The 14,041-nt window shown below is 42.7% G+C and overlaps 1 protein-coding gene across 2 annotated transcripts in view; it reads right to left on the reverse strand.

The window, feature by feature from the left end:
- Nucleotides 1-14,041, reverse strand: part of LOC135259192 (uncharacterized) — a 42,954-nt gene that overhangs the window by 4,712 nt on the left and 24,201 nt on the right. For both annotated transcript variants that reach the window (XM_064343261.1, XM_064343260.1), the window contains exons 9-13: nt 12,495-12,603; nt 7,169-7,408; nt 2,546-2,616; nt 2,202-2,312; nt 1,465-1,562 (exon numbers count right to left, since the gene is read on the reverse strand). In XM_064343261.1, the coding sequence (XP_064199331.1) occupies nt 1,465-1,562; nt 2,202-2,312; nt 2,546-2,616; nt 7,169-7,408; nt 12,495-12,603 (629 nt within the window). The remainder of the gene's footprint in view (nt 1-1,464; nt 1,563-2,201; nt 2,313-2,545; nt 2,617-7,168; nt 7,409-12,494; nt 12,604-14,041) is intronic.

Below are 14,041 nucleotides of genomic sequence, written 5' to 3' on the forward strand. Positions count from 1 at the left end.
ACACATTCGCTGTGTGGCACTCAGACCACTTGCTTATGCAAAGCCCAAAATTTGGCAGTCCTCGCACTGGGGGGAGGGTGGGGGTTTGCCCGTTTCAGGACACAATCGGCTGCTGACCCAGTTAAAGTGTGGGGGAGGAAAAGGGGAGGAGATCTTGTGTTTGCGAGTGATGAACTACCACTTATGTGTCTTACGTGGTGATGGAAGTCTATATACAATCAGGCATTGTGGGTTTGAGGGTGTAAAAAGAGAGAGCAGTGCATTGTGGGTCAGAGAAGTATAAATTGTGCATTGTAAGTTTATGGGGGGAATGGGGGAAGTGCATTTTGGGTCCAATGTGTTCACATTGTCTCAGGTTCCTTTCTTCCCGTTGAAGAGGTACGATAGCATCGCTGCATCATCTCCTGACAGAGAATTAGGAAGACCAACATCAGGGATTTATTATGAAAATCTGCACTCCACCAATTTAAGGAAAATATATTAATCTGTATGTACCTTCCATTAGTCCACACAGGGCAGGGTTGATATGTCTCCTTTACATACACAAGAAAATACCTTGACTTCATACACACTGGGAAAGGTGAATATGTCAAATTTATATTCAGGTGTCAGGTGTTATAGTCAGGTGTCTATATAAATGTGCCCCTGTATAACTGCTTTATACATACTTATCAGTATACTTATTTTTCTCCTGTTCACATACAGGATAGAGTGATTATCTTCCATGTATATACACAGTTAAAGGTGGATATATCCCAATCAGACCCAATACAGGAGAAATATATTCCATTTTCACATACAGTGAGAGGGGTATATATTCCATTCATACACAAGGCCAGGGGAATATATCCCATTTGTACAAAAGCATTCAAGAAAGGTCAGATAAGTTTAGATGTCTTGAGCTTTGTTTCTCCTTTGCAAAAATGCAGTAGAATTATAGTGTGAAAAAAATATCACTAAATTTTCCCATAAACCTGGCCAGCTTTCCTGCTCTCCTTTCTACAGCACCCAATAAGCAAACAGAATAGAAATCAAATTCTGTCCTGGGTTGTTGGAGCAAAATGGAGTCAAGAGGGCCCAATACAAGTGCCTGCTCGCAAATGGGAAGCTCTATTGGAACTCAGGTCATGTGACCTTCAGCAGGGGAATGCCTAGGAGCATATGGCCAGGGGGACAGATGGATGGGGCTAGAGAGCTGCATCCCGAAACAGAGAGAGAGAAGGGCGGAGGGGGGAATCGAGGGGGCAAGATGACCAAGAGGAGGAGGCTGCCTTGTCTGTGAGACTTTTATTTTATGCTGAAAAAAAACAGACATTTTGCACCTCTCCACTTTCACACATACACATTTGCACGCAAAGTTTTGATGATTAAATTATATCATGCAAAACAGTAGCACACATTAACACAAGTACACTCTTGCTTCAAAGGGCCTCCTTTCCAAACCACTGACTAAGCAGTACTCACTCCAGAGAAGCAATTTTTTGTGCCAGACTGGCCACCACAGCAAAAAGCCTGAGGTCTGTCAGTCCCTCTGTCACTCGAAAGTCCACCATCTCCAGGATCTGAGACATTCACACAGTATCACAGGTCAGCGGCAGCTTATGAACAACTATGGGGAGGCAACAGTTCTCTTTTTGGTTTTTCCTCCCTTATTTAAGTTGTACCTTAATAATGTCTATGTATGCATGTCTTGTATGCATATTTCATAAGGACACAATTTTATATTCATCAAACATAAATAGTACAAAATATAATTTTATACTGAATCTTAAATCCTTGGTTCACAAATTGACTCAGCCCGTACAGTATATTGTAGCTTCAAATACATATTAAGTGAATAAATATTTTTATATGATTTGTAATCATTATTTAAAAATGAGTACCTCAAAGAACTTATGCATAAGACATTTAACTTAGGTTCTGAAATAATTTTACTAATAATGAAATATAATTTCTACCTTCAAGTTGGTTTCCAAAAACACATTTATAGTTGAAATAAATACAGTATCGATTACAAAGCTAAATACTGGAACCTTTTACACATTGGTGTGTGATAATATGCATAACTGCTTCTAACAGGCCATTATATGAAAACAGAAACAATGTGTATTATATATACAATTATATGGTATATATAATTAAATTTATTATAAATTAATTTATTATAGCGCAGGCGTGTCTCTGCGTTTCTCTAAACTGACCCTATAGACGTAAATCTCCTCTGAATCAGAGAGAACCTCTGGAGGCGCAATCTCCTTCAAGGCTAGCAGCACTTGGTAGCAGGTCAGGTATCCATCCCCGTCACTGTCCACCTAGAAATGCAGGCAGTTAGACTTTATCACTATTTTCCTCATCATCTTCATCACGTCCAACACGCTCAGCATTATTATAAACAACCATCCACCTGTAAATGGAAACAAACTGTGCACATCATCATTATGTTCATCATCATCATCATATTTCAGCTTTGATTTATTAGTCTGTGGGGAGAGAAAAAGACAGAGAAAGGAGTGTGGGGTGGGGCAAATACATTCTCAACGCTCACCGCTTCAAAAGCTTGTTTGTACTGGGACAGCTTCTCCTGGTTGAAAATGCAATATTTTGCAAGGAAGTCAACTGCAAAAGAGCACAGGGCAAGGAGAAAGAGCTATTATTGTCATCAATAAAAGCATGCCTTTGTTTGTTTACACGTGTCTAGCCTGGAGGCACATTCATTTATATTATAAATGACAATAGTGATCATATTTACACAGGCCATATATTCACAGCTGTATATCCTATTAAGACCAGGCAATTCATTTTTGTCCTCTGATGTTAATCTCAAGAATTGTATGATATACTATGGTTCAATAAAAACAAAGATAATATTTTGTCTACAAAATACTTTTGTCATCCAAGACACTAGTATTGTGTCAAAAAATTAAAATACTTAACCTTTCTTCTGTGGGGTTCTGAGAGGTTATTACAACTGAATTATTTCCAATTCATGCTCCTGTTACTTCAAAGAGGGGAGATCTTTATTCATTAATGTTTTTTGTTTATGCACTGTGGCAGTTTTTTTTCAGAACGGTCGACATTAACCAGAAATTGACAGAATGACTGATGGATTCATCTGTTCATTGAGAAGGACCACTAATAAATATACACACGGTGGTTAGGCAGAAAGGGCATATCGCCAGTTGTGACATTATCACTTTTCTCTTATTTTAAAGTTGTGAAGGATGATGTAACTTTGCATATCGTGAAGATACTGCAGCTGTGTTTGGCAGCTAGCAGCAGAAGCACACCAACATATCAATTATCTCTAGCAACAATCAGGGTCTAGGTCAGGAGAGCCACCCACCCCTCTGCGCCCAAGCACCCCTCCCCCCCACACCGCCAACCGGCCAAAATAATGTATTTTTCTATACTGTGTATAGATTGAGACACTTATAATCAATTTAATATAATTGTCAATTTTATATAGCTAAAACAAAAGTGTCTCTGTCACTTATATAACAATAACAATAACAATGTATATAGAAATATACAATTCTTTTCAGGAACCTTGCAGCTGAGTTTTTATAGCTACAACAGAGGAGATGGAGAGATTGAGAGAAAGAGAGTGAGAAAGAGAGAGAGAGAGAGAGAAGAGAAACCTGAAAGAGGAGACGTGAGCAGCAGCTCCAGCTGCTGTGGCCTCAGTAGAGACGATAAGAGAGAAGCCATTTTATAATGGATTTATTCATCCCCAGAGGTAAAGAGCGGGACGCCATTTAAATCAGCGTGGAATGAAAGCCCTGGACCTATGGGATTGTCAATCTGCTATTTATCTGTTCATTCCTCACCAAAACCAGACCTTCATTTGCCCCCCCCACCTTACACACAAAGCATTATAGTCACTTCAGCTCAACTTTACTTCTTAAAGCTTGATTGATCAAAAAGCCGAGCGCCACGTCGTACATCTGTTTGCAAATGTCTGTGACGGTCCCACTCAGCCTCAGAGCTGCGGAGTGACCCGTGTCCCCAAACGGCACCCTGATCCGGCTTTAGCCGCCATCGTAACCCCCCCACCCACACCCCCCCCCCCTCCCCACGTGCACACATCCACGCCTGACCCCGCCCGATCCCCGTGTCCCCGCGCGGACCGATTCGGCGGGGGCGTCGGGCCCGTCCGTCCGCACGCGGCAGAGCGGAGTCCATGTCCCCGTCCCCGGCACCGCCTCGTCGTCGGGGGGGACCCGCTGCCGGCCCGCCGCCGATAACATCAGCAGCACGGGGCCGCTCCGCGGGGAAATCACCCACACAAAAGGTGCGCTGGAGTGAGAGATTAGGGAGGGAGCAGGCGGGGGAGGCCCGGGACAAAGCAGGCACACTATATCCACCCGCCTGATAGCCTTATCTGATCCCACCCCAAAGCCTGACGGCTTCTTTTACAGGCGCTTTAAAGCGCGCAGGCTGCTCCTTTGGTGTGAAGCCTAGCAGAAAATGTTCATCAGGAAAGGGATTGCGCCGGCAGGAGAGAGAAAGGAGGAGGGGGGGGAGTCGTTTGGCCGAGGCTGTAATCTGTAATGAAATGAGGGTGATTCAGACAGCAAGAATAGGGACGTGCTGATGAGGAGCGCGGAGGTTTACTCTTTCATTCTTGTTTGTTTTACTTTTTGTTCTTTCCGTTTGACTCACAGGGCCGCTTTTGGCTCTGACACGCAATAAAAAAGAAACTTTAGATCTTTATTCACTAAACGGCTCATCATACCAAACACTTCCTACAGGTGGGTCCGTATACACAAAAGACTGGTTATTGTGTTTACGAGCTTAGCAAAGAACAAAATATTCTTATGAACTGACCGGATGACAAGAAGATTGTGCGATAGAGTTCATGGAGGGAGGGTGTTCTCTGCAGAAGGCCACAGCTGAGCTTTCTGTGCGGATGATGGCTCAGTGACAGAGCGGTAATTACTGTGGCAGTTACAGGATGAGTGGAATACCGCCTACAGAAGGGTCTCCTCTAATGAGTCGCAGCATGATCCAGCACAACCACAGTGTTACAGCAGCATTTAGACAGACCCATAGGCCCATAGAGTAACACACACACACACAGGCACACAAACACACACATACGCACACACACATGCACACACACACGTGCGCGCGCACACACACATACACACGCACACAAACACACACACACATACGCACGCACACAAACACACACACACATGCACACACAAACATTTAACCTCACAAGGTCAGACAGACATGCCAAACAGACCGTATGCCTGGTGTTTCTGAAGAAACACAAAGGCACATTCAAAATGACCTTACACAGACACAAACATAAACTAAATGCCAGTACCACCCGCCACCATCATTACTGCACTTGTGGTCTTTCTCCTCAGTCTCTGTGAAAACGTGGCCAGGTGCCACACTGTTACTCATCAGCGGGCTGCTGTTTGTCCTTCCCGCCATTCTGAGCTTGTATCGAGCACAATGGGATATTCCTGAAAGAAGGCTGAGCAAACAGCGCTAGCATAAAGGCACTGTATGTCAGACACACAAGCATATCCATGCACACATACATACGCATGCACACAAACACAGGCCCGCACAGGGGACGAGGGTAAGAATGAGGGTGGAGGTGCGGGGGAAAGTAGGGAAGTCATATTGTCAGTCCTAACAGAGGGAGCTGGAGTCTTTTATAACATTTGGACAAAACAGGCAATTAGGAGCCATTTAGGGGCAGTCAAGTATTGAGTTACTAGCCACAGGCTGAGGGACACAATAACACCTAATGCATAATTTGAGTCATTTAATAGTTTGCCAACGCTTATTATTTTTAGAATATACTGCCATTCTTTATAAATCCATATTTTGGATTTATTTATCATCTATTTAGTAAAATAGTGCTATTAAAACAAATCAAAAATTACTCTGGCTGTCATGCATGAAAACATACTATTTAAATAAAATGTAACTGCTAAATTGTTGTCCCTATGTACATATCATGGAAATTCATTTTCACCTTGACAATAAAGTAACTGAATAAAGAGGTGCTGTGTGTGAGCTCAACCTAATTCATCCAGTCGAGGCTATGCGTTGAAGTGCATGTGTGACTGAGTATTTGTGGCTACACAAGATTCAGCACTCTCGAAAGTGGACAGCAGTCAAGTGAGTCTCACATTGTCACAGAGCAAAAAATACAGTTTTGTGACAGAAGTTTCCCAATAACTCTCTCTCTGTACCTCATTACTTTCTTTCTCTATCTCTCATTCACACAAGAACGCATGCGCACGCACACAAACACACACACGCGTACACAAATGATTGTTTTGGTCATGGATGTCCTGAACCGGCAGTTCAGGTGTTGGTTGATTACCGCTGAACAAACCTTCCGCAATCAGTCCTATTCAACCGGAGTCAGGTCTACAGACACGCGTTCATCCAGCATGACAGCTGGCTCTATGGCCCTTAGCGGAACACAGCCCTTACCATCTCAGTACCCTATACACTAAAGTAGACCTCTCGCAAACAGGCTCTCAATCTTTGTGCAGTACAAGGCGTCCCAAACTTTTTAACTCAAGACCCCTCAATATAACAACCCTATGGCCAAATACCCCCATCTCAATAAAATGGCAAACCATTATCCAACAGCTATTATTCAAATGCAGTGATTAAGTAGAACAATGTCTAAATCATGATGTAATTCTATCATAGATCTACATTAAACATACTTTATAATTATGTAATAATTATAATGATCACAATATTACTATGGTAAGCCAGGCAAGGTTTAAAAAATATGACAAACATTACATTTTCAAAAAGAGAATATTTTGGGGATTTTGTGAGGGAATCCCAGGGTCTTCATAGGACCCCAGTTTTGAAACCACTTGTATGAGTTAAATTAAGTTTGTATTCCCAAAGCCTAAAAGCACATATAACACCATCAGCAGAGCAAAATACTTTTCATAAAATAACTCACTCCAATAAAGACCTTAAATCAAGTCACATCATGTGTTATGTCACACCTGAGTTCAGCATTTACCCAACATGTGATATGTCATCATCCTAAAACCTTGTATTAGCTTAGTAATTATTTGTAAAGATCTTATGATGTGTTCATGGGGGATTTAGGCTTTGGGAAATATATTGACCAAAGGGACTCTGTTGAATTACAGTGCAGACTCACAGTCCTCAAACCTGGAGTGGCTGCCATTGGTTTGCCTCTGTGCAGTCTCATGCTCTTTCAGCTTGGAGTAGATGTGCGAAACTTTGGCTTTCCTCTCCGTGTCCATCCTCCTTTTTTCCTGAAGCAGATGCTCCAGCTTCCAGGATGCTCTCCTCTGCTTTGCACTGCCCTCACTCCCCTGACAGCCTGGGTCGGTGTGGAGCTTCTCTGCCTCTGGGGCTTCCAGAGCCCCGCTGAAGCCTGGAACAGGGAGAGGAAGAATGGCACATTCCTCATTTACAGTTATGAACCTCATTCACAATGTGATACCAATACCCTCGACAGATGAAAAAACCTGAAGTTGAGAAACATTGTGATGAGGGCTGGGAGTCAGTCATGTGCAAAGTATGTTAGTATAACACTCAAATATGCCGGCTGAGGTTTTTTTTGAGAGAGCAGGACCCTGTTTAGTATCAACACACAAATAATTGTTTGGATTTTTTTTGTTGTTGAGTATTTTACTTCTTAAAATATCTCCAGCTGAGAAAAACAGAAAAGTTTGTTGTTGTTCATTACTGCGAACAACAATATCCCTCAACCATTCTCTCCCCCTTTGAACTCCTTTCTGAAGTAAAAACACTCCATCTAATAAGCCACTACACAAACCACAAAAGGCATGTCCTATCCTGGTGAGGGTGCACCCAAAAATATAGCGATCACAGGGAACTGAACACAGTGCTGGGGTGTTGTTCATTTTGTCCAGAGGACGTACAGCACAGACGGTAGCGCCTGTATAGCTCTGTCAAAGAGACTCATCAATCAGAACAACCACACACCTAGAGCCATCATTCACACTCAAATGTCTGCTCTGTCCTGTGTCTCATTGGTCACCTCTCCAGGTGGAAAATGGCACGTTCCATTTCATGGTCTGTCTTACATCAGGGACTGCAGCTCTTTCGCCACCCTCACCCCCCAACCATTAGCTGCCTGCCTGAACAGGGCACCCCCTCCATCCCCCAAACTTCCCCCATTAGTGACTCCATTAGTCATACTCATTGGCTTCAGACATCTTTCATGTTCAACGCACTCAAATTATAAAAGAATGTATGTCATCATGATCACAAACCTTGGTACAGGAAATGCGTTGCAGATATATCATATATATGTGGTGAGTTTTCAGTTATGTCAGGGATATTAATCATGATCAGTTGAAATTTATGAAGATGGGAATTCATTCTGAATGTTGATTCGATTGAGAACGCTGAGACGATGTCTTTTATGGTAAAAGAATAACGCACAACATTTTATGACACAACCACCCACTATGTTGACATCTTTTCATTATTTAATGTTTATTATTTAAAAAAAAGAAAACTAGACTTCAATGATTCAGGATTTTCTTTCTTTCCTTTCTGAGATTTTTCTTCTCATTCATAGTTAAATCCTTGAATGGATTGCAGTTTTTATTTGGTCAGTTAAAGCTGGAAACAAGGCAATGAAAATGCTTAGAGACCATCTAAACCAAACAGAGCAGGTTGCCATACCAACAGAACCCTCTGAAAAAGGTAGATAGCCGGATTTGGCTGAGAGGAAGCCTTGTCAAATCCCTCACATATGCACTACCAGATCTGGACAGGCAAGAGAAACAAAAAAATCACACACACACACACATCCTCCATCCTTCTCTCTTACTCTGGAAACAAAAAACACCACACAGAGAACCAGAGAGGAGGGAAGACAGAGCTTGTATCTCTTTCTTTGTGTGTTTGAGAAAGGGATGAGACTTAGTGCTCCGGGTCACCAGGAGATGCCACCCAGCGTCTCGTCTACTCTATCGCTCCTGACCAAAGGGGGAGTAGGGGAGGTGCTGAGGAAAAGAAAGACCCACAGATTATTTATTCATAGGCAATTGTCCAGTCCTGAGCCTTTTTTGTCCTCTTTCCCAATACAGCGTCCTCTCTATCAGTCCTGACAAGTGCCAATCACAAGCTTGATGTCCCGGTTTTGGGGGTGAAGGTAGAAAAGAGGGAGGATTTGGAGACAATAGCCACTGAACTCTCAGTGTCAGTGATTTAGAGACAATGGCCATGGAAATCTTGGGGGGTCAGTGTGTGGTCCTGATTTTGGGGTTGGGGTTGGGGGGGGGGGGGGGGTGTGCAGAGCCGCTTCTAACACAGCTAATCTCTGTCCCAGTGTCTCCCTCTTTCAGTCCGTTAATCTGTCCAGCGCCTCCCGAGGCTTCCGGAACAATCCTCAGGGTCAGTTCAGATTAGCCCCCTTTTGTGCTCTGCGGATCGTTACATTTATTTACACTTTAACATCTTCAGTACCAGCTGAATGCTAAACACCCCGGTGGGCACTCTAAGACCCACCAACCCAGAGAATTACACAAACTCATGAAATAATTACGAGGGCAAGGACAAAAGCCTGATTGCTGATCCTGGGACACCAGGAATCTACTTTTTGCTGTGACCGAGAGAAAAAAAGTTGTTCATTTATCAGGAAGACGTGCATGTCCATGCTACATCACCATAATTGATCTTCATGTCAAGGAAGCAACCGAACGTCACTGAATCTGACAGTCATCTTGATAAAAATAAATCGCAGGAAGTTACTGTGAAAAGCAATGGCATTCCTAACAAATAGTCTGACAGCTCAGTCAATGTCAGATGTCGCTAAGTTATAGATTAATGAGCAACAACTCCCTGTGACAGAAAAACATTAATTCAAATTCTGTCATTTGCACTCTGCAGGTGGAAGAAAGTTATTATAGCAACTCCCAACAGCAACAAACTTATATCCCCACTCACGCATAAACACAAACCGACAGTACTCTATCAAAGCAAGATATTTCATTAGATATAAGATAAGACATCATGAAGCAAACACTGTTTTCACTCTTTGTTATTACTCTTTTCCTTGTTCCACTATCATAATGTCACTGCCTTCCTGGAAGTACAGGAAGTGCCCTGCTCTTTTCAACAGCCCCCCCCCCCCTTCCCCCGCCTAGAACTGCCCAACTGGCACATCTCTGTTGACTGACCCCAGGAGTGACCCTCTAAATGACCTCAAGCTGACCCTCCCCCTGGGGATTGACCATGTCTTTGGCCTCTTAAAGGCCAGTGTTCTGGAACAGCTCCAGCAATTGCCAAGGTTAGTTCAAGTTTTGACATCTCTTTCCCCCCCCTTGTCATGGCATAATCAATGAAACCATTTTTCCCCCACAGCATTCTTTCTACGGAATCTGACTGCCTCAGCATATCTCATTCATTACCCACTGAGTATCTAACATTGCCTGGTAATGAACAAGTGGCATTGCAGAGGAATTTATCCATGAAGCAAACAACACATCTAGTTTAAGGGGAAGAGAGGACCACATTCTTGCCAAGGGGAATCAACTTGCTAGAGAGATCCTCTCACTAACAGTGACAGACAATGAACCACAGACAGATCTGCTCACCACAGGGATCCCCTCACCCACAGACAGGCCTATTCACCCACAGATCTCTCACCCCCAGGCAGATGTGCAGTTGGGGCGTGTAGATGACAGACATGGGTGGTAAGCCTAACAATAGTCCAGTTTGATGGGAGAAGGTTTAAACCTGATTAATTTAACAATATAGTGAACATAACAGCATTGTAATTACAAGATGATAAACGGGGTATCAATTTCAAGACCCTGATGGTCTCCTATCAGGCACTCTAGGGTACGGCTATTACCAACAGTTCATTATTGCACCCTACAGTACCCCACCAGGAGCATTGGGATTTCATAATGAGGTCTTGCGCCCCAAACACTACACTTTTCCTCTCCACATTAGTTGGATGATGTACGTTAGACAGCTTGTATGCTACAGAGTGTGATTAGGGAAGGGTTTCCCTGTGATATTCATGTGTGAAACTTGTTGTATGTTTTTATCTCCATTATTTAACTTCATCACATGTTGTACTCTGCTGGACATATACCACTTTGCTCACATCCCTTATGGCATGCTCTTTATACATCCTGACCGGATGGTCTTGTATGTTGCTCTGAATAAGCGACTGCAGAACAAATATACAATAAATAATGAGGCTTAGTACAGTAATCATTGTCCTCAAACCCCACCCTCTAAGCCTTGACCTCAGCCAAGGCTCCACCCTCCCCATGAACAAGCTACTCCCCTATGTGCATTCTCCACCTCCATCAACAGAGCCCTCGCCCAGGCTCTTGTTCTTGATACACCTACACACACATGCACACACGCACGCACATGCACACACACACATGCACACACAATAGCCTTTTCTATCCAGCAAAGCCTGTTCTTCGTGTTTCATATAGTACCGTACGCTGGGCTTTTCAACAATTATTCATCTGTGTACACAAGACTTCCAAACAGAGAGAAGATCAACCAGCTGATATTTATCTATAAAAGAAGATCACAGGGCTTAAGTGTACTAAGGACAGAGGAAAGACAAACAGCGTTATGTCAGACGGGAGAGAAGGCCTTTTACTGGGCTGAGCTCACAACTGAAAAGAATGCTTTATGTTGCATCCAGCTTTATATCAGGCTCTTGCATTTGTATGGGGATGGATGTGTCTACTTTCCTCTCTCACACTAACGCATCCATCCCCACATCCGGTAATGCTTCAGAGCCCACTACAACCCTGAGGAGAGGAGGTCAGGGGTCATAAATTACCTCACTTTGGCCAATTAGCAAAGGTATCACATTGGTCCAATGAGTCAGAGCAACTCTGACAGAGCTACAAAGTTGAACAAAGTTTCAATATTGCCCCACTATGGACAGAATTAAAGAAAACATTTTAAACATGTTTTTCACTGCGGTAGAGTTACAATATGCCATAAGTTGCAGATTGTTAACATTGCTTATAGAGTCACTACAAAAATGAAAGGAGCTCCCTTTCATCCCTTGCTGATCAGCAATATTTTAAATATGAATATTAGAACATAAGAATACAAAATTATGAGAAAATGCCATTCAGCCTTTCTTGGCCAATTATTTGCCCACAAACTAGCAAAACAGCATTGCATCAAGTTTGAATTTTAATGAAGCCTTCTGCATTAAAAAGGCATGAACTGAAATGTGTAAATCAGCTTGTGCATATTTCTTAGCGTAAATAACACATTTGAAGGACAGGATTTGATTAAAACCTCAATGACCATATAACTCAAACAGAAGTTCAGGTTGCTTATGCAAATTCATAGACAAATAGTCAGGTCTGACTATGATATGGTGTTCTGACAACGCCCCACTTTTGATATCTTGTTGGACCCAGGTTCATTGTGAAATTCAACGGTCACTTTGTTTACCCTGAGAAACAGGATGAAGGCAGAAATAATACCTTTGGACTGACAGGAGGCACTTCCACTCCCAACAGTCAGGGCAGAATCGGACAGGAATGACTCTTGTAAACGGGAGGACGGTTGGCTCGCTCTGTCTCCTGAGGAGGCCTGCATTAATTACACACACAAGTCAGAACATGTTAGAATCTATACATTACTGGGTCTCAATGTACATCGGTCTCAATATCTGAGTAGCTGTACCTACAGGGGAACATTTAGAATTCCATATGATCTTCATTCTTGGTGTGTTTGTATGTCCAAAGTCTACTGTACTTACAATCACAAAATCCGTCTCCTTATTTCATATTAAAGGCATAAGCTAACAATCAGAACAGACCAAATGAAGTTTGATGTCGGCCAGGAAAAGAAACTAAGTATAGAAACTGGTACATTCGTTCAAACTAATAAATGCCTGTAAAAAAGCTTTAAAGATAATGACATTCTACAAAAATATAACTGGTCATGGCAGGGAGGTTATCATGAAAAACTTTCACAGGGTAAAAGTTACAAAATAATTACAATGGTCTTGCAAAATCTCGAGTTAATATATTTTCCCTTCACAAAGAAATTACAGAGAACAATGTAATGTAGACCACGTTTGTAGACCACAATTTCTTGTAGACAATGTAGACCACACAGCTGTGATGGCTCTCTTCTCATGCATCATATGGGTATAGGATAGCTATAGGATCTAGGGGTAGATACCAGCTACAACTGTGAAAAGTGCTGTTGGTATGCTGTGAACATCTTGCCAAGCTCCCGTTGTTCCAATGAACCACTGTAATGAATCACTATGATGGTGGACGGTTTGCTTAGATGAGACAGTCAGCTTCTCAGAGCGGGTCCCACCCCTACCTCACACAGAGAGGATTAATACTCCCTCTACTGGTGCACCTGCATCCATTCCACTATGATCATCTACAAACCAGCTGACCCTGACCCATTGCCCTGCAACCCAATTCCAGCCCTTGAGCTGCACAGCCTCCCAAAGGGAACACAGACAACAGCAGGGGACCTGGGAACCGTGAAACAGACCGTTCCTGTTTCATCCTTACTACCAAACTGCTGTGAGGCACTGACCAAAATACCACAGACCCGCCCACTTTTCTCTCCATTTCCCTGTTGTGAAAATACCACAGGTTCCCAACAGAGAGAAAAAAATGCTTTTAATAATTGAGTGGGTGTATTGAAAGCACACAAGGATTTTTGTGGAGCACTGAGAATATAAGTGCAGAAAGTCTGAAAGGAGAATCACATGACCTTGGAGTTTTGGGGATATATGGAGTATCAGAGGGTATGGAGTATACAGGCATTGATGTTGTAACAGGCGTATACGGTCGTCTCAAAGGCATGTCTCAGCTGTGCAATCTTTCCTATCATATGCAGTGTATACTATATATATGGAGCAACACAAAGAGAATTTCTCTGTCTAGTGCTTCTCCTTCTCTTAAGCCTGATTGATAAAGCTAATACAAAAGTTAGGCAGAGACTCTGGACATATCTCACTCATGCACCACGTGGACGTAGCAAACTTATGCATCAAAGG

The sequence above is a fragment of the Anguilla rostrata genome, chromosome 7 (assembly GCF_018555375.3).
Source record: "Anguilla rostrata isolate EN2019 chromosome 7, ASM1855537v3, whole genome shotgun sequence".
NCBI lineage: Eukaryota > Metazoa > Chordata > Actinopteri > Anguilliformes > Anguillidae > Anguilla > Anguilla rostrata.